General features: G+C 47.7%; 7 protein-coding genes across 7 annotated transcripts; 3 read left to right on the top strand and 4 right to left on the bottom strand.

Moving 5' to 3' along the window:
• Positions 1 to 350: 350 nt before the first annotated feature.
• Positions 351 to 2,804, bottom strand: tigA (Protein disulfide-isomerase; the record flags this gene model as incomplete). The annotated part of the gene is made up of 1 exon (XM_031152499.1): positions 351 to 2,804. The coding sequence occupies one exon, from the start codon at positions 2,802 to 2,804 to the stop codon at positions 351 to 353; it is 2,454 nt and encodes an 817-aa protein (XP_031002608.1).
• A 1,122-nt stretch (positions 2,805 to 3,926) lies between these two features.
• On the bottom strand, positions 3,927 to 5,535 carry LHYA1_G007569 (uncharacterized protein; the record flags this gene model as incomplete). Its single annotated transcript, XM_031152498.1, has 2 exons — positions 3,927 to 5,130; positions 5,183 to 5,535. Coding segments are annotated over 2 exons (1,557 nt in total), but the record flags the coding sequence as incomplete, so codon positions are not given.
• Positions 5,536 to 7,834: 2,299 nt separating this feature from the next.
• Positions 7,835 to 9,008, top strand: fmdA (Formamidase; the record flags this gene model as incomplete). Its single annotated transcript, XM_031152497.1, has 2 exons — positions 7,835 to 7,854; positions 8,006 to 9,008. 2 exons carry the CDS (start codon positions 7,835 to 7,837, stop codon positions 9,006 to 9,008), a joined length of 1,023 nt encoding a protein of 340 aa, XP_031002622.1.
• Positions 9,009 to 9,120: 112 nt separating this feature from the next.
• LHYA1_G007567 (putative oxidoreductase) lies at positions 9,121 to 10,249 on the bottom strand (the record flags this gene model as incomplete). Its single annotated transcript, XM_031152496.1, has 4 exons — positions 9,121 to 9,254; positions 9,301 to 9,463; positions 9,508 to 10,104; positions 10,172 to 10,249. 4 exons carry the CDS (start codon positions 10,247 to 10,249, stop codon positions 9,121 to 9,123), a joined length of 972 nt encoding a protein of 323 aa, XP_031002619.1.
• Positions 10,250 to 11,174: 925 nt separating this feature from the next.
• Positions 11,175 to 12,132, top strand: LHYA1_G007566 (uncharacterized protein; the record flags this gene model as incomplete). Its single annotated transcript, XM_031152495.1, has 2 exons — positions 11,175 to 11,213; positions 11,263 to 12,132. 2 exons carry the CDS (start codon positions 11,175 to 11,177, stop codon positions 12,130 to 12,132), a joined length of 909 nt encoding a protein of 302 aa, XP_031002618.1.
• Positions 12,133 to 12,566: 434 nt separating this feature from the next.
• Tbcd (Tubulin-specific chaperone D) lies at positions 12,567 to 16,083 on the top strand (the record flags this gene model as incomplete). The annotated part of the gene is made up of 2 exons (XM_031152494.1): positions 12,567 to 12,782; positions 12,850 to 16,083. The coding sequence occupies 2 exons, from the start codon at positions 12,567 to 12,569 to the stop codon at positions 16,081 to 16,083; spliced, it is 3,450 nt and encodes a 1,149-aa protein (XP_031002621.1).
• A 458-nt stretch (positions 16,084 to 16,541) lies between these two features.
• On the bottom strand, positions 16,542 to 18,458 carry het-6_0 (Heterokaryon incompatibility protein 6,OR allele; the record flags this gene model as incomplete). Its single annotated transcript, XM_031152493.1, has 1 exon — positions 16,542 to 18,458. The coding sequence occupies one exon, from the start codon at positions 18,456 to 18,458 to the stop codon at positions 16,542 to 16,544; it is 1,917 nt and encodes a 638-aa protein (XP_031002620.1).
• Between the last annotated feature and the right edge of the window lie 1,630 nt (positions 18,459 to 20,088).

Here is a 20,088-nt window from a genome sequence, read left to right as displayed (position 1 = left end):
TCTCAATGATTGAGACAACAGCACCCAAGCTTCCAACAAAGGAGACGACACCACCGACATATCTCACAATTGAGACTCCGGACATTACCGATGACGATCTTGTACTATTATAGGATCGCACATTGGAGTACGATTCAATACTAGGTTGGCGTTTTGATATTACCGCATAATGAGCGTATGAATACCCCGGCATGGATGGAAATAGGAGCCCTTGAGGTCAAAGAAAGGAGTTGGCTGGCCACACCACATTTCATTGCCAAAAATGGATTGAAGTTCTGAACAGCGTATCCCTGCAGTGTGACAATCATTTATTTCATCGCTATTTTCATAAGGGGTATCCTAACAAACACCTATACCAAGTCCCACGCACAAACCCCAGCAAAACCCATCCCAGACCGCCCTTTTTTGTTGAGGTATTCTCTTCTTGTCATGCCCCGGGCATCTTTCCCATTTACTGAAGTAACAGCATAACAGCTGACTGTTTGACCGGGAGCACCCAAATCCTGCGCTGAAATATCGGTCCACCACCAAAAATCATTATTCTCCATGGCGACATAATCTTCTTTCCTCCCATCCAGCCCATTGATCTTCAATACAAGGCGGTACGGCTTCCCCTCTCCATTCTTCTCAAAATCCCAATGCTCGCACACTTTGCTGAATTGGAAACGCACAGTCTCTCCATTCACAGGTAATCGTTTCTGCGGTGGTGTAATTGAAACCGGAGAAATTCCGTGATCTTCAACAGAGCCGTAGATCTGCAGCGGCTCGGCGCGGGCTGCACCAAGGTAGTATTCCTCCCAGCTGGGAACACTTCCATCACTGCGGAAGAAATGGCTACGGTCCTGGGGAAAGTGTTTTATCCCAAAGTCGTCGTTCGACATAGTGAAATAGCTCGGGGTGAACTTCTTGTTGAAGACTTGATTACCAACATTGCCAGCACCCCAACAAGAGTCAAGCAATTTCCACTCGCCACCGTCGATCCGAACAGCATTCCATGCGTGACCTGCTGGATTGCATGGAGGGCATTGCTCGCCGGGTTGAAGAGCCGTGTACCCGTAGCCTTTGCCGTGCCCCGTGACCATGACCGCCTCCAGACCGGCTTTGAGTGCAATGGCAGTGTAGACACCGGCATAACCACCACAGACCGCAAGCCCGGATGCAATGGTGTCTTTTGGATCGACGTGCTTAACTCTATTACCAAAGAATGCAGCGGTGTCATATGCAATATTGTGATGGAGCCAGGTGAATATCGCGCGTGCTTTGTCAGTGGCAGACACAAATGGCCCGCAAAGAACATTAGCTAAGTAGCCGGTGGCATCTCCAGTTTCAGGAAGAGAATGGCGCGGGTGCTGGGCTGCAACTTGATCCGGACCAGAGAAATCTCTGCAGATTAGACACCCAGAAGTAGGAGGAGCGGCAGGCGCAGGCCGAGATTGAACTGCTTGAACCTGGCTCCGGGACGGCTTAGAACTCATATTGATGGGCGGCGGAACACCATTTGTTTTAGGTGCATCATCCACAGATATGCCTGTCTGCTCTTCCACGTAGTCGCTCAGATACTTCGCCTGCCTAGCGAATTGATACTTCTGGGGCGTCTGGCTACGACCATCGAAGAAGAGCAAGGTTGGATATGATTGAATACCAAACCTGCTTAAGAACGTCTTGTACTTCCCCACATCAACCTTTGCGAATACTAACTTGTCGCTGGCAAATGAGAAATCTTCAGCCACTTGCTTCCACACGGGATCCAATTCGACGCAGTATTTACAATAGGTTGTATAGAAGTCCACAAAGACTGCCTTTCCAGTCATAACCACACTATCAAAATTGCGGTCGTTGAGTTCTTGGATCACAGGGCCTGCTGTTCTCGTGAATGTTGGGGTAGGTTGGGGGCCGGGATTCGGTGTTTCGTTGGACCTGTTACTGAACCCCATGGAGAGTGCAGATCTTGTAGAATTAGGGGGCGGAAGTCTCCGGGGAGGCTGTTGGGGTGGTTTCTCTTCCTCCTCCTGTACGTTGTCGAAGTTGGTGGGTCTTGATGGCATCCTTGGTGGTCCGCTGGGTCTAGGAGGCATTTTGGGAGGCAAGTCACGGTCAACAACTGGAGGCTGTCGCATGGGGATGTTGGGAGACGACTTGACAGAAGTCAAGGGCACTTTTGGAGGATTTCTCCGCTCCTCGGCCTCCGCCTGCTCTCGCTCACGCCGGCTGGGGGGCAAAGGCGGAAGCTTTGCTTGGTTCAGGGCTGGCGGAAGCTTTCTCGCAGAGTCCACCGAGGAAGCATTGGTACTTGTAGACCCTGTCTGGCTTAAGGACATGTTCGATATGGCAGAGCTGTATGACATTGCCGACTCGTTTGATCCACGCCTGGCCAATTGTGTAGAGCTCTTTCGAGGGGGAAGAGCGGGAGAAGGCTGCGAGTCTTTGCGCGTGGGTAGTGGAGGAGGACCCCGTCGGGCTGGCAGAGGGGGGGTTCTAGCATTGTTTGTATTCGAGGATTGGGACTGGTCGCGATCGACTGGAGGCGGAGGTAGGAGTGCAGTGCCTTTAATACCAATCGGTAGGTTGTTGGCTTGCTTGGAAGAGGATGAACCGTAGGTAGATATGGGAGGATTGTTCGTGGTTTGGCCTCTGGAGGGGACACCAGGTCGGGTGGAAGAAGATGAGGGAAGAGGTGGAGGAGGTCGTTTACTAGTCGGATGGGGTTGGGGTACTGCGCCCAGACTCTTTCCAACACCCTGTTGGTTCAGAGCAGCGATGCGCGCCGAGAGCGACGTGAATTGAGGTTCTTCAACTTCAGTCATGGTGGTGGCGTGTGATGTGGGTAGGCTGGCTGGCTGGATATGCTTGATACCTACCTATAGGCACCTTCCGAGGTATTGGCTTTGGCTGGTGAATTTGCAGAAAAGAGACGCTGAAAATATTGCCTCCAGAATCCTCCTGCTCCTACTGGTACTGTACCTTGCTGCTGCAACGAGGGATTCAGTGATAATGGCAACCAGAAGAATAACAATAACAACAATAATAATAATAATAATTGATTAACGAACGAAGAGCAAGGAAAAGATCTGCTACGCGTACAAAAGTAATGTCTCCATATCCTGCTGTATTGAACGATAGAAGAAGAAGAGATGAAGAGAAGTGAAGAGATCTGTGATGTTGGAAGTTGGATGCAAAGTGAGGCTGTGTTAGAGTACCATTATGGCTGGGGCTGGGGATAGTGAATAGTACGTACTTTTTTTGGTGCCGCACTGAGGCAGAGTATTTTCACAGCCAAAATAGACTAATATGTTTCACCCTAAATCGTGATCATGTTCCACATTCGCCATCTCACTCTAGCATCCATCCGCATGGAATATTTATGGCTAATTAGAAGCAGCTTACTGCAATGCCACATCTTTGATAGGAGGCGGGGTAGATAGCAGATACTACGGTAAGGTAGATCAGCTAGGTGATCCAAATCTGTCTCTTAGGAACCGATGGAACATCTTTTCACCACTCCACCTATTGTTAGTAGGGCATAGCAAGGCATCTATAAACATTCGGGAATGATGAACAACCTGTATACTCGTGCAAGTATATATCTTTCCTGAAGCTTAGCTTTTTAGAGATAATTAGCCTATTAGTGGTCCAACAGTATCCACAAATGTAGTAGAACAACTTTATAGATTAGAAATTTCATTTCATCTCATTCCGGCCAGATCTATCTATCCAAGTCATAAAACTTTAAAGCTAGCGATGAACCGCTGTGGTATATAACATCCAGAACCCCTCCAATACTCCCATAATTACAGCTCGTGTGATGTGACATCTATCGTCACAGGCCCTCAACGCCAAACTCCCCGTCCCAATCATTCCCCATATCGCTAAGTATCGCACATAAAAAATACACGTGAACATCGTAGCTCATCATTCCACTCAAGGTATTATTTAAGGAGTCCTCCCACATCTTGTAAAGACAGCGTCGTTTGTTGCCGTTGGATTGCTGAATGTCCGTGTGCGTCAGATGAAGGATGGGAAGACTCTTCTTGCAGTATCGTCTGCAACTCGTAACTTCGAGGCTCATGTTTTCTCCTCGGACCGAGCAAGCCTCCTATGTCCTGCAGTAGAGCCGAAGAGCCTCTGCGGGCTGGCGCAGGAGACAGGCCATTCTCATATGACCAAGTCGAATATAGATGACCCCGAGTCGAACTCTCCCCATCTGTATCCGTCGTTCTTGACGAGCTGACCCTCGTAGGTTGATCCTCGTCTAGCAGACCACCCACATCAAAGAAAGAGACTTTCCTTGGAGTAGCTAGTGACGAGACTTCTCCAGGACTGTGGCCACCATCGTGAAACTTCATCAAGTCGACCTCGTCGCTCGATTCGCTTCTTCCTCCGGGAAATTGCCAGTCCCTTGAAATAATCTCCGAATGTCCCTTTATCACCGGAAGATTCCCTGCCACAGCCATCGGCGCTGGTCGAGGGGTTGGGGTAGCTCCTCTGAGCTCAGGGTCTACGCCCAGGCCCAAGTCTCTTACAAGATCCTCGTCGCTTCCCCAATGCCTCGTGACTGTGCCCCTTCGACTCGCCGTCCTCTCGATACTGTCACTCATTGATCCAAACTTCCATCTTTGTTTCTTGACACCTCTATCCCGGATGAAAGACCCCAAAACTAGCGAATTGGCAATCACGGTCGCAAACAAAATTTCGACTGACGCAAGGAGCGACCGATACTGTTGACTGCCATGACGATCGATGATATTAGGAATTCTATAGAGCGTTGTTCCAGCCGGTAGAAGAGATCCGGCGAACAGGAGAACCAATTGAGTCTTCCTTTTCAACCCCATTTTCGACCGGATGATGATTGGAATTGGAAAGAGCACGAGCAGCAAGTCTGTTATGACATTGGCAGTTCCCATTGTCAATAGTTGGGCGTAGCCTTGTCGACATTTCGGTCCTGGATCTGGCACAACTTGATAGTAATGAGTGAATGGCTGGCACTCGGCGATGTCTGCTATCACTACAGCAACAAATGTAATGAGGAAGAACCATCGTATAAATATGAGTATTCGTTCGTGGGATTCTCTCCATATACTAGATATCAGTCGCTTGAAGAATTCACTGATTGTGAGTTTGAGCATCCAAAGCCTTGAGCGTAGTTAGTACAATGATATCTGATAGAGTTTCAGGTTACACCAACGTTGCTGCATAGAAGATCCTCGAGACCAGGACAAGCCTACTGCCAATCGACCTGTGATAAATCTCCTGCTCGGTGAGGCCCGTCGTGATGGTATTGTTTGTCCCATACAGCAGTACCACATGAACCACTCCCATTCGAATGAAGAGTGGTATTATGCAGGCAAATGCCATCCAGTCCTCCTTGAACAACCTTTCCGACCGAATGAATCTTCCGCATACTCGGACGACTATAATGACCGCAGCAAAAACCGTACACCACCAACAGACCAACAACGTCGGTTTATCTTGGTAGAACTGTCGAGCCGGGGGTGCGGAGGAATAGATTCCCATACTGATTCCCACTGCCACGCCCGCCTACCTCCGCAGAGGGGACGAGCGAGGAGTTGTGTTGATTCGCAAAGGTAGGCGTATAGATCCAGGGCCGTCAATTGATCGCATTCCTGCCGGGACTTTTCGATAAGGGTAAAAGATGTCTTCGAAGATTTTGTCGCATGGGATGGGGCATGACAAAACTCGGTTCTTGCTGTCGCGCGGTCGCACAGAGGTTTGCGTCCTAGGGGGGCCTACAGGGACGCTATCGCGAGAGACAATCCCAGGGTTTCGGTCGCACTGAGACTACGGCTGCCTGCTTCCGAGGAGGACAACAATAGGATTGTTCCAACCTTGGGAGGGAGATTGTGGGGAAGGAAAGTCCAACAATAATAAAAGAACAGCAAGATGGTCCTCGGCGAGTTGAGAAGTTCGAGATTCGGGTTGTAGAGGAAGACGGTGAAGATGAAGGGAACACAGGAAGCACAAGGCTATGGCTAAGGATAGAAGTGGTGGACGCTGTGGCTGGGCTGGGCCTCGAACCCTGACTTTCCAGCAAATCAGTGATCGACTAGTGTTGACGGTTGCTATCAGTGTGATCCTATGGGCTGCAGGGTCACGCTGTGCAGGGGCATTTGTCTGACTACGGGTACAGTACGGAGTAGCTAGCAGAACTTCAGAAGGGAGTGGTGCTGTGATATTGACGTCTAAGAATTTGGTTTCTTTTCTTCTACAGCCCTCTTCTCTTTACTCTCCCCCTGGGCACAAGATAGATACATTGTTCAACACAACAAGAACTGAGAGACGATGGATGGGAAGAAAGATGGACGAATGTTCGGTCTTCGAAGGAAGCCGGACGTCGGCACGCGATAGATTGCCTGCCTCGTGGAGACTCTGACTCGTCGTAAAGATAACGCTTGCAAGGCAAAACTCTCGTGGGATAACTATGGATAACTACTGTATGGCATCGCGCACCGGATAGGTCAACGGTAATCAATTGTGGGCAACGCTGCCAGTTGAGGCGCTGAGGCGACGGGGGGGAGGACGACTTGGCAGCCGTAACCGTGGGCGCGGCGCAGCAGTCTCCAGAATCAATCCTAACTTGGGTGGATTCCTGGGATCTAGGATGTACTGTTACTACTTACTACTGTACTGTACAGTAGGATCTGGGATCTGCACAGCGCAACTTGCAACTCGCAAGTACATCCCATCCACCAGTTGTGATCAAGTCATGGCTCGCTCGTTTAAAAATATCTTCTTACTGACAGGCTACTCCGTATGGAGGTAGCACCGCCTGACAGGTACCAGCCGGCCTGTAATTGGTGAGAGCATCTTAGACGCGGCTGCTATCTATCAAAGTTTGTGTCGAACCACTATAAATTTAACTACCTACCCACTATAGTCTGTAGTAGTACGAGCACCCAGCCAGTGACCAGACAAGCCAGCCTCTGTAGCGCTGGTGATCATCACCTAATCCTTATCAAGATCAAGGTCCCCGTCGTAGTCCCCGACACTTGAAAAACCGGTGCCCTTCTCCCTCGCATAGAATTCCCAGAGATGTGGTCGTGGGGGACCAAGCGTAAGATAAATTCATAAGGGTCCTAAATCAACCATGACGATACTGTAACGATGAATCGTGGCTGTCTGTGACATTATTACAGTACGAAGCAGAGTAGGGTAGGGCATCGTACACATACCTTGGAGGATAAGAGTAGAGTACCTAGATAGACTGTTCCTGGGAAAGAATCCTTTGACATAACAAGGTCGTTTATCAAGTTTCCTTATTCGTTATTCAGTTGCCTTCGGGGATGTGGATGTGATGAATAGGAAGGGGAAGGGAAGGTAGTGTGGTCAGTCCCCAGCACATGGTTGCAGTCGGTTGCAGACCGACCTACTAGTACTGTACTGTACTTGCAGTGGCCGAGGTGACGGTGACTAGGGTGCCACGCGTGGGAGCGCAATAATAAAATAACGAGGTAACTTGATGCGATTCTGCGAAGGATGCATGTTGGGGACTGCGGGGAATTTCGGGGCTCTGTTCTGCTCTTGAAGGAAGAAACACTTCTGTACAAGTATGAGTACTGTAACGCAGTTTATGTTTCCTCACAAGAGCCTACTACCACCTCAACAACTTATAAGCAATACGGAAAAGCCTATACCTAGAAAGCGACTTGTTCCACGCTGGGCTGGTCCACCAGTCCCAGCAAGCAGAGCACAGCATGCACTAATTGCAAATCCGGTTCATCATCCGAAGAGGGGAAGTGCTCCATCCAGACCAGACCCGAAGCACAGCTTATTCTTCGGGCCGTTAGTGTACAGTAGATGAAGTCATTTGCTTTACAATATGAACCAATACCAGTGTAAGTATGTAGCGGCGTCAGAAGACTGCGTCGATCGAGAGAGACGTGTGATCTACGTATCACGTTGTTTTACTTGAGTACCCCGCCCTCGCCTTGCTTTCAAGACTGGTCTATTTATATCAACACTTCCTATACACCACCACTTCATATTACAGTACCCAATATCTTCGTACCGAGGATCCAAACATCATGTCGCACTCATTCCACGTCTCTCGCAGTGAAGTACATCTCAAATGGGACAACGCGCTGAAACCAGTGCACACGGTTGACTCTGGTACCGAAGTCACGTTTGATCTCATGGACGGAGGATACAATCAGTTCACAGCTACCTCCACCGCTGCTGACGTTGGCAATTTCGATGCCGCATTTGCTGACCCGGCTTTCGGGCCTGTCTATGTGAATGGGGCCGAGGTAGGAGATGTGCTGAGGATTGAGTTTTTGGATTTGAAAACCGCGACTTACGGGTGGACAGCTGTGCTACCTGGAAGTTTTGGATTCGGCCTACTAGCGGATGAGTTTCCTGAGGCGGCTTTGAAGATTTGGGATTTGGAAACTCATAAGGAAGAGGGGTATACGGTGTTCAAGGAGGGTATTCATATCCCCATTCGACCCTTCCTCGGTGTTGTCGGACTTGCTCATGGGGAAGAGGGCCAGTTCAGCACGATCCCGCCATATGATACTGGTGGGAATATTGATTGTAAACATATTGGAATCGGATCGATGTTGTATTTACCTGTCAAGGTCAAAGGGGCACTGTTTAGCTGTGGAGATGGACATGCAGCGCAGGGAGATGGCGAAGTTTGTGGAACTGCAATTGAGACGCCAATGAAGGCCAAGGTCAAATTGACCGTAGAGAAGGGGAAGCCGTGGGTAGTCAGTCCGCATTATATTACCAAACCAATTGGAACAACGGCTGTGGAGAACAGGGGAGAATATGCAGCGCTGGGCATCGATGCTGATTTAAGAGAAGCAAGCAGGAAAGCTGTGAGGGGCTTGATAAATTGGTTGGTAGGTGAAAAGGGCTTGACTAGGGTCGAGGGTTACATGCTTGCAAGTGTAGCAGGAGATCTGAAGATTGCAGAGGCTGTAGACATGCCAAATTATGCTGTCGCATGTAGCTTACCTCTGAGTGTATTTGTAAAGGCGCCATATCTGTGAAGGATTGGAAAAGGCTCATGATAGCACGTGATATTGTAGAGTAGGTATTGAAAATGTATTGCGAAGGGAAGAGAGAAGGCTCATGATGTTGCAAATTCCAGATGTGGCAACATTAAAGGTAGGCTTTTACTTGCTCCTCGGTCCATTCCCAGAACCGAGCCGCTACTCCAGTGCCCCCTTCCGCTTCACTCTTGATTGAAGCCACGACATCCTGCTTCAGCTCTTCGAAACGGCCCCAAGGTTGGACTATTCAAATCAGCAGTTGTAAATTTAAATAAAGAAGAAAACTTACTCCATGCACCGTTCTTTGCAGGTGTGACTTCTGGTGAAAGGCCGGCGAACAGCTCAGTATAAGCGCCGTGGATAGGAGTATATAGAACGAAACCGATTATAAAGTGTTGAAAGGAAGGTGTGTGGCGTGTGAGCTCTGTTTTCAAGTTCCCTGGATTTAAGGCCTTGTACGTTAGCAAGGGTTTTATACGCATCGAAATCAACATACCACACTGATTATTCCATCATTGCCATGACGTTTGGCATATTCCGTGGCGTGAAAGATATTCCCAACCTTGCTGATTCCGTATTTGGTCCATGGGCGCTGGTCTCTCTTGTAGTCTAGGTTGTCCAACTCCACTCCACCGCTGGGGGCAAAGGTTTCAGCAGCAGAAGAAGACACCCACACGACTCGCACAGTTCCGGTTGGGGCTGACTTTGCAGTCTTGATCAAGATCGGGGTCAAAAGTTTTGTGAAGAGAAACGGGGCGAGATTGTTGGTTCCCAATTGCAGTTCATATCCCTGTTTTGTCTTGCTGCCCTGGGGTGGTATCATCACTCCGGCGTTGTTCCACAGCACGTCTAGTTTTTCTTCCTTGCTCAAGAATTCTTCGGCGGAGGCTTTGATGGTAGTCAGATCGTCGAGATCGAGGTGGAGGTAGACCAATTGTCCTTTGGAGTTGGGGAAGTTTGTCTTGATGGACTCAATTACCCGCGTGGCTTTCTCGGCGGATCGGGCAGCGATGTAGACTTTTGCATTATGTGAGTAGAGGATCTGGGCCAGTTCTTGACCAACGCCGCTGGACGCGCCTGTGACAATGAAGACCTGCAGTGGTTATTAGCCTTGGACATAGCTTCTGGGGTTGTTGCTGCAGCCAGCCAGGGTATTCTACTTTGCCTGTCTGGTCTGGGGCGTTCTTCTCTGTGAACAGCGGCGTTGGGGGAAATAATTGACTCCACATCTGGCCCATTTTGTTGTTACTGCCTACCTAGGTAGTAGATAGATGATTGATATTGAAGGGTGACAAGATAGAAGAGGAAGAGATTAGGAAGTAGATGAAATGCGCCTCACACGACCATGGCAGGTTCCTTGCCATGACGCAGAAAACGTGCTTTTAGAGACAGATTTGGTCGGTGCCGGATAGCGCGGGAGGAAAGCCTAGCCAAAACCATATTTGAAAGTTATGCATACTGGCATAGCTACCTACCTTGGCAAGCAGAAGGCGAATGAATTCCTTGGTGTTGTGATATACTGGAGAATCTCAAGGTATGAGATGGGTAGGAGTAGGAGCAGGAGTAGACGGAAGACGAAGACATGCTGACATGTTGTACCTCCATAAGTAAAAGACGTTGGTCGAATTTAGTTCCCGCCCCATGCACATGATTCGATTCGATCCCATTTTTATGTTGCACACCGCACCTTATAAGCATAATCATTTTAAGCTTTTCTACTGTACGTACGGAGTATCACGTGGACGCGTAAAGAAGGGATCCAAGGTTGTTTTGATGATTATCATCAATACCATCGCCCTACTATACAGTACCTACCTTGGAATACACCATTCTTGCAAATCCTACATCTAGTGATCTAATCAAAACATACTCGTACGTGTAGATACTCGTACGTATATGCATTACTCCGCACTCCGTACCCCGCGGCATTCAACTTCTCTAGTGTAGTAGCGTATCCTTACACCCGAACTTTGTCTAGGTATGCATATATGGCGCAAACAACATCAGATGACATAAATCACACCATATGAAGTAATCCAGTGAAGCGGATGAAAGCGACTAGGTTTCTCCGCATTCGCGAGTATAAATTTTCCTCATTATAGCAATATTTCTACCTTGTTGACTTCTTACTTTGATTCTCTTTTGTTCATCAAAATCCAAACAATGCCTTACCAAACCTACAAAAAGATTGCCTTGGTCGGAGTGAGTACTCGAGATTATTTGAAGTCCGGTCAGTCTCATGATATTATAGGCCACTGGGAATCTTGGCGCCGTGGTACTCCAAGAACTTCTCGCATCTAACCTCTTCGAAATCACCGTCCTTACTCGAACATCTGGCACAAGTACCGGCCCTCCTGGAGTCAAATACATCAAAGTAGACTTTGATTCCTTCGATTCATTGGTCACGGCTTTAGAAGGACAAGAAGCTCTGGTATCAACCGTAGCGTCTGCCGCAGTTCAAGCACAGAAGCTACTGATTGATGCAGCTGTCAAAGCAGGAGTGAAACGGATCATTCCATCTGAATTTGGGTGCGATCTCCACAACGTCAAAACACGCGATTTGCCTGTCTACGCCGCGAAGGTTGAAATCGAAAATTACTTGAGTGAACTTGCTGTAAAGGGGGTCAGTTATACATTGGTTTACACGGGGCCATTCTTAGACTGGGGCCTTAGAAACGGAACGTTCTTCAATTTCAAGGGCAGGAAAGCGGAGCTGTATGATGGTGGCGATCAACTTTTCAGTACGAGTCGCTTGTCAACCATCGGAAAAGCAGTGCGAAGGATCCTTACCCATCCTCCAGAGACGGCTGACCGGGCCGTCTGGGTCAAGGATATCGATGTATCGCAGAAACAGTTGCTGAAATTGGCACAGGCACTGACGCCCGGCGAAGAATGGGAAGTGAAGGAAGTTGATACTGCCGAGCTGGAAAAGCAAGCTCGGGAGGAGATACAGAAGAAGAACATAGGACCAACGACCATGCTCAATCTCATCAGGCGAGCCATCTATGCTCCTGGGTACGGCAATAAGTTTCAGCGCGTGCATAATAGTGTACTGGGAATCAGAGGGATGACCGAGCCGGATTTGGAAGAGCTTGTACTTAGCATATTTGGAACAAAATGATTGAGCGGGGTGATGGCAGAGGATGGATACTTAATTAGTGCAATATATTGTGTTTTTATAGGAAATGAAGTTGTGGTATAATATAGTAAAGAATTCGGGTTTCAACGTAACCTAGAGTACATAGGTAAGATATGTACCTGGTAGGTAAGTACCTAGGTAGTTAGGTGAAGTAAAGACACGATGGCTCGATGCAGTAGGTGGGGAAGAGTGGAAGGGTCCTGGGCTTAACATGCCGCTTTTAGGCTGTTGCTTCGGTGTCAGGGCGATAAGCGCGCTATCGGAATTTCAGCTGCCCAATGCTTTGCTACAGCAGAGCAACATCTCTCTATTAGAGACCTCTATAGTTGTCGCTGCAACTACTTACAGCTACAAATAGAGTGGCCGGCCTACATATATCCAGTCGACCTCAGGTGGGTACCTGATATCACATCGTTATGACCACCCAAAAGCCCGCAAATGCCAGCTCTGGCGCCCAAGGCATGGATGCACCCGAAGATGACCGCGATATAAAGCTCCAGAGAGTTTCTGCAGATCTGCTAGCTGACCTAGAAAGCTCATTGAAGCCATTTTTATGGAAGACCACCAGCTCTGGCAAGGCTAAAGTCCGCCGCCGCGTGCGAGTCCGAGCGACAGACAGACTGGTGATCTTGGTAACGCTGCCTTTCTCTGTATATTTACATCTACAGAACTATGGCTAATGCTCAATGAATCCTTTAGCTAGAACCCTTCCAAGAACTACCTCAGCTCCTAGACCCTCACCTCGACAAGCTTGTGCCCATCCTTGCGAATGCTTTTCTCGCAGACCTACAATCTCCCCCCTCGAAGAACCAGCATGCTGTCGACTCACAGCTCTTGGTCCCAGTCTCGCGCTCAATATGCAGGCTTCTATACACATTCTGCAAGATCAGAGGAGAAAAGGTAATTGTCCGCTTTCTGAGCACCGAGACCAGGCATCTCGAGCTTCTACTTTCCGCCATCGAAGCAGGCAGCGGCAAGTCTGCTACCACATCAGATGCATGGGGCTGGGAGGAACGGTATATCACACTTCTCTGGCTCTCTCAGCTCCTACTAGCACCCTTTGACTTGGCTTCCATCTCATCTGCAGACACTGTTGATATCACTCAAGCTGCCGTTCCTCACCTAGAGTGGCCACCCAACGTTCCAGCTGTAGCTTTACGAGTCATACCACTGGCCATCCAATACCTCTCCTCGCCGGGTAAAGAGCGAGATGCGGCCAAGATTCTACTCGTACGCATAGCAACTCGCAGGGATATGCAACACCTAGGCATTTTGCGGTCCTTGGTTCGGTGGGCAATTCTCGAGCTTCAACCATCAGAAGTCATCCAGCCAGCGTATCACTACATTGGAATTCTGTCATTCATTGCCGGCGTTCTGGTATCCTCCATTGGTACCACCGATATGAGTCCATTCCTTCCTTCCATTTTCCAGCTCTCTCAAGACATCTCGAGCTCAGAAAACGTTGTTTTTAACGCCATCCAGAGTTCGGCAGTAGCTCGAAAGACTGTGATCAAGGTACTCCGCTCTATCGCTGCTCTTGACCTTTCCAGTAACTCAGAAGGCTCAGAGAGAGTCGAATCTATCATTGGTACTCTTCTGGAATACATTTCTGATTTAGCTACTCCTGTCAGACTTGCTGCTAGTAAGGCCTTAAGTATGGTCGCATTGAAATTAGAACCTGAAATGGCAGCACAAGTTGTGGAAGCAGTCATTGATTCTCTTGCAGCTGGTGTAAAATGGCTCGAACCACCAGTCAACAACCGGGGTTTCCATATATCCAATGCCAACCCGCTGGAGTGGCACGGCCTGATTTTGACACTCTCGCATCTGTTGTATCGTCGCTCTGTACCCTTAGAAAGTCTTGACAGCATTCTCACGTATCTTGCCATTGGTCTTTCATTCGAGCAGCGATCTACGTCGGGAAGTTCTATCGGCGCAAATGTTCGTGATGCATCTTGCTTTGGGATTTGGGCACTAGCTCGAAGATTCAGTACAAAAGAATTGAGTTCTGTGACAATCAAAGCTGCAGCTCTTAGCTGTACACAGAAAGCGTCTGCCCTTCAGTGTCTTGCCACTGAATTGGTGATTTCCGGATGTCTGGATCCTGCTGGGAATATTCGACGTGGGGCTTCAGCTGCTCTCCAGGAGCTTATTGGACGTCATCCGGACACTGTCGATGAAGGCATCCAAGTTGTACAAGTGGTTGATTATCATTCAGTTGCCCTGCGCTCGAGGGCTGTACAGGAGACGGCGCCACAAGCTGCTCGGTTGTCAAGTCACTACTATGAGGGACTTAAGCTAGCTCTACTCGGATGGCGTGGTGTGCAGGATAATGACGCTACAATGCGAAGGACAATAGCTACTGGTTTTGGAAGTGTGGTCTGGACCAATCCGGATTATACCAAAATCCATTTGATCATCACCGACCTCGCTTCTCGTTTACGGTCTTTGCCAGTACGAGAAGCTGGAGAAGCACATGGTTTGATATTGTGTATGGCGTCGGTGATTAATGGTTTGGAGTTAGATGTTTCAGACATAAAGTCGGGACTTGAGGGAGACTTACACGGTTTTGTTCGCAGTCTCGGCACGTTCGAAGGTTCAATATTCGAATTTCTCAATACTTTCGAGACCTCCAAGTCTCCAGAGCTTCTCGCGGAATCGGCAAGTTGTCTAATGCTCGCGATGTATCCCGTTCTGCGAGCAGATGTCGCATTCCGCTTACTTTCTCCACCTGACGTGAAAGACCATAATCTCGTTGTCTCTTTCCTTGGAATTCCATCATTAAACCTTGATGCATCTTTCGAACATGTCACCAGATACCTGGGTACTCTTGAAGAGCTATACGAAAGCTCCCAGGTTTGTCGTCCAAATGAGGGGATCTGCAAAACTATGCGAAATCTTCTTTCCCGTTTTCTTGCCCTTGACGACATAGACCCCGTATCTGAAGCTGCCGCCGGTTTTCTATTCTTGCTTGATTCTAGCGACAGATCATCGGTTATTCTTGACTGGGTTCAACGTGCTAGCAGTAGCAATCGCAACGGGGAAGGGAAGGTCTACCTACGCGCGCTCCTGAAAGCTTTTCCAATTGCTCAGCAGCCACAAATCTTGAAAGTGGTGCGTTTGAGGTGGGCTGCAGGACAAGAACGCCATGATATCGAGATATGTTCCACGATCCTGTTGGCTCTGAGGACCAGCATGGCCCTCCCGCATTGTGTGGCTATTGTTGGGGAGGGCTTGGATGATTACACGACAGATGCGCGGGGTGATATCGGGTCACTCTTGCGAATCGAGGCTGCAAAGGCGGCTGGAGCCTTGAAAGAAAAGACTCTTTTCGGCAAGCTCTTGCGGGTCTCGGTTGAGAAACTTGACAAAGTGCGAGCCGAGGGACAGAGGGCATTGGGAGCGCCGACATTGCCTCTGCAGGAATACTTTGCCTACTTTCTGAACCTGGCCCTGCAGTCCGGTGAGATGGTCAGCTTGTTCGAAGGATATGTTGTCTCAGCAGATGCTGGGTCCGAAGATGTTGTGCGGGCGAGTAGGGCTGCGCTGGTGGAGTTTGGTCATGGGGAACTGGTGTGTGAAACGGTGATTATAGTAATGAAGAACGAGAGGGTTCAAGTGTCCGCGATGGAGGTGATGGGATTTCTCTTTGACATGGGGATCGCTCGGTTTGAGAAACAGATGTTTATGTTTGTTCAAGGAGCGCATTACCAGACCAAAAATGTCCGGAAGCTCGAGGCAGCTGTGAAGCTTTATGGTGGTATGGAGGCATTGAAGAAGCTGACGAGTATGCTGCTTCATCCATATCCGACGATTCGGAGCTTGGTCGCCGAGGAGCTTTTTGTGGCGAAAGGTGTTGGGTTAGGGGTTGATTGGGGAAAGGCAAAGAAAGCGGATGTTGAAAGTGTAAAAAGGGAGTTAGGGTTTAATTAGATTACCATAATATAAGTTTTATTTAAGCTGATACTAGATGTACTATTTTGACTTTATACTTAATTAAGGTATACTAGAAACCTAGCGTAGATTTCTTACATAGGCAATACACTTAGTTCTGGCCGTTATGCAGTTTATTTATATGTGTCGTTACATGCACATATAATAGCTGGACTGACCTGATTAGCACGTTTCCGCATAAACCCTTGCGCCATGTCCACGATGCCAGCTAGTATAACGAAACGTTTGAAGTCTTCAGCGACCTCATTAATAGAGCTCTTTACGAGGGAATTACAGAATAATAATAAACAAGTCTAATTCTCGGTCAACTGCAAAGAATAAGTAAACATTTGCTATCAAAGAATTGAATTGATCATAAACGTCAACTATAGCGCCCTTATCATCAGGGAGGCATCATTCTGCAAGAAGGTTGACCAGGCACGTTCTTCGAATGAACTCTATCCAAGTATAAAGTCCCTTAATCCGACGGCTACTTTAAATGGACCCATTGCGCTAGTGTCAACATACGCCTCTCCTAAAACATGATAGCGTTCTCCCCTTCTGCGAAGGACAACCGCCACTGAACATCCCAGGATCGCACATATAGCATCTCCCCGGAGAACAGTACGAGGAACAAGAGCAATACGGTTGATCCACGCAGCCGGTGCCATCTTGCTGGAGTAAAGTGCTCTAGTCGCTGCACGACCAAGTCGAAATGAACATGCCAACCGGAACCTCATATTGTTCCAGATCTCACGCAAGGCGATTGTTTCTGGATAGCCCATATCCACCGTCCTGCTTTCTGCCAACATCTGAATTAATCCTTCATCAATACAGTTCCCGCCTCGACCGGCAAGAAGAGTTCGAGTAGTGGCCTTTATGGACATTAGTACCGTATGTATATCTTTTGGCATACCATTTAGACCAAGAGACAGGCACTCCCGGTAGTGCTCCCACTCCCGATTAATATCGGCTTGATCCCACCAAGGCGTCGCTTGGGCTTCGGGTGGTGTATGGCGCGAAATCGTCCGCGAGATTCTGCCGATGACGAAGCCTTTCACCCGTAGCCTACCGTTCGCAAGAAAGGATACGACAGCTTTCTCTGCAAACAAGCTTGGCTCATCCTGTGGCTCTACAGAGTAACCCCTGTACGGCGTGGCCCAGTACGGGCACCAAGATGGCATTTCTAGCTGCCATTTATCGTTTCCCTGAGCACATGGAGGCTCCTGACGCCCCCTGACGACGATGATGTATAAGCTCCGCGTCGACTCGATAATTGCCCGAGCTGTATGAAGAAGAAGTTCAGGTAGTGGAGTATTGTAACGAACTAGTATTCGTTGCTGGATGTCATCGCTAAACAGGTTTAAAAAGGCGAAAATGTTGTCCTGTCTTTCGCGGCATTGCCTATCTAGGAAACAATCCAAAAATTGTTTGGGGCATATCTGCTCGTAGTCCAGTCTCAAGATTCTCACCTCATGATCACCCCGGAAGTGGATGCGCTTGGGACCGCTCTTATCTGAATCGATCACTATGCAGGCTTGCTGATTGTGGGGATAGACTTTCTCGAGTGACGAATATGGTACCACCTCGGAGCCGCACTGGATAACAAGGGAACGAGCGAACATCATTTCTTGCACAACCCAAGCGCGAGACCAGTAAGGCCGGTTCATTAGCTTGCTAAAAGGGTCGTGCTCGTTGCGGGCATGCTCGTTGCTAATACGAGTCATGATCACCGGAGATACTGGTGTAATGTTGCGCTTCTGAATCAAATCCATTGGCTCATAAGCAAAACTGCTATCATCGTCTGACGGTCCCAACCACGCAATAACCTTCTCTGCGAGTTTGTAAACCCAGTGCATTGACCCCACCTGTGCTTCCTTTTCATTTATATCGCATTGGTTAATGCATATCGCATCAACCCAGAGCATCCTGTCAGAATTGGGAAGTCGTAGGTGTTTAAGGGCTTCTGCGAGGTTACGAGTAACGGCGAAACGACATTTACAAAGAATGATAGACTCTGGATCTTCCTCTTTGCCCCAAACGTAGGAAAGTGCCTCATATGATAATACTTTATCAAAAGACGCTTGCGCGAGGGGTTCTTTCTGTCTCAGGTCGCACTTGATATCATCGGACGCAGGGCCAGGGTGGAGGACCAAAATACGCGCTGTTCCTCCCTTCAGGCGTTCGGGATAGATTCGACCCTCTTCGATTACCGGCCGATTAAGTCGTTCTAGCGTCGATACATATACTGGGACCTTCATATAATCTGTGTCTTCGGTCTTAGACCGTTCCCGTTTAACATGCTTCGAAGGTTTAAGTTCATTCCAGGAAGGCCGAATGTTATTATCAAAGGCCCAATTTCGTTTCTGGTTCATATCTTAAAAGGACTTTGAATCTTTAACTTAATAGTTCTTCGAAAAGATATCTGTGCTTATATTGATAAATGACTGTGGATTTAATATATTATCATCTAGAAAAAGAAGATAGGTTAAGGCTTAATATGAACCGGATAAAGTCTAGCTAGTAAAGATTATTTCATATTACCCGTATGTCACGGATCTGGTCATACGACATATCGCATGACGACGGCACATCGGCGTGGCACCAGCCTCATGATGCATGTGATGGAGATCGCCGTGTACCGAGGGGTCGCTACCCGGTCGCTATAGCGCCGCCCTCTTAAGAAGAGCTAAGAGAGGGGGAGGGGGTTGCTAGAAGACTGCAAGGAGGTAGCTACTAAGGGTCCATCGAGCATGAGGCGGGCAGACAGGCGAGGCGGGGGGGCCGACGTGCAACAAAGCGAAGCGAGCCAATTAAGAGGCGAATAAAACGTTACTCACGTGCAGTATACGCCCCACCCTTAAGTAAAGCGTAACACACGTAATATGCGCGCCCCACCCCTAAGTAAAGCGTAATACACGTGATATATATGCCCTCTCCTTAAGTAAGACGCTACCTATATACTCTCTTCTTATATATTACCTATATTACCTCTCTCTTAACTATAATTTAATCTCTTATTATGCCTCGGCCACGCCTCTCTTCTAATAAGAAGCGCGAACGAGATTATAAGCAGCAGGCTGCCTAGCGCATAAAAATTACTCTTCCTACCCAGGCCTCTAGTATTAACGCGCTAGCTCTAATCCCTCTATATCTTACTAGGGCCTTAATCCTCTTGCGGCCTCTAGTTCTCGGCACTCCGCTAGCTTAAAGCCGTCCAGCTAGCCCTGTTCCAGGTCTGAGTAGTAGTTGACTTAACTGCGAACTGCTCTCTACTTATCCTCTCTCCGCGAATTATAGTCCTCTCCTAGGTCCTCTATGTAATAAGAATCCTAATAACTATAAGGACCTTATAGATAATAAGGATCCTGATAATAGCTATAAGGACCTTATAGACTATAAGTGTCACAGGTGAGTCACATATACATAGAGGCTCAATATAGTATTTAACAAGTTTAATAAAAAAGAGAGAAGAATTTTTATCTGGATCTAAAGAAAAGTAAGCGCTCCCTAGTTAAGGCTTAGTAAGCTAAGCATAGGCATAGCCTATACTTTACCTCTAGAGCTTACTTCTTATATTACCTCTCTTCTTCTACCTATTTATAGATAGTAAATAATCTATTAGAAACTAAATAATATAATAGAAACTATAATAGCAAATAATCTAAACCTATAGATATTATACTACTATTCCCCTTATAAACTACCTAGGCTCTACTAGATTTTAGATATAGTCTATCTACTTAGTAAAGCTCTTCTACTTCTTACTTTTACTATTATCTCTATTTAGTTATACTATTTACTCTATAGTATTATAAATCTATATAGTATTATAAATCTGTAAATAATAAAGTGAATAGTTATTAATAAGCAAGTATAAGATCTCTTCTCCTACTTGTTTTTAAACTTTCTTTCTCTATTACTAATACTATTAAAGTAAGTATAATATACTATATAGAATAGTTAAGTGCTTAAGTGCTTAAGATGCCCTCTACCCCTTTTATA

This window comes from Lachnellula hyalina (genome assembly GCF_007821495.1).
Source record: "Lachnellula hyalina strain CBS 185.66 chromosome Unknown contig00160, whole genome shotgun sequence".
Lineage (NCBI taxonomy): Eukaryota > Fungi > Ascomycota > Leotiomycetes > Helotiales > Lachnaceae > Lachnellula > Lachnellula hyalina.
Note: the sequence above shows the minus strand (reverse complement) of the source record. Positions and strands in the feature narration are given on the sequence as shown.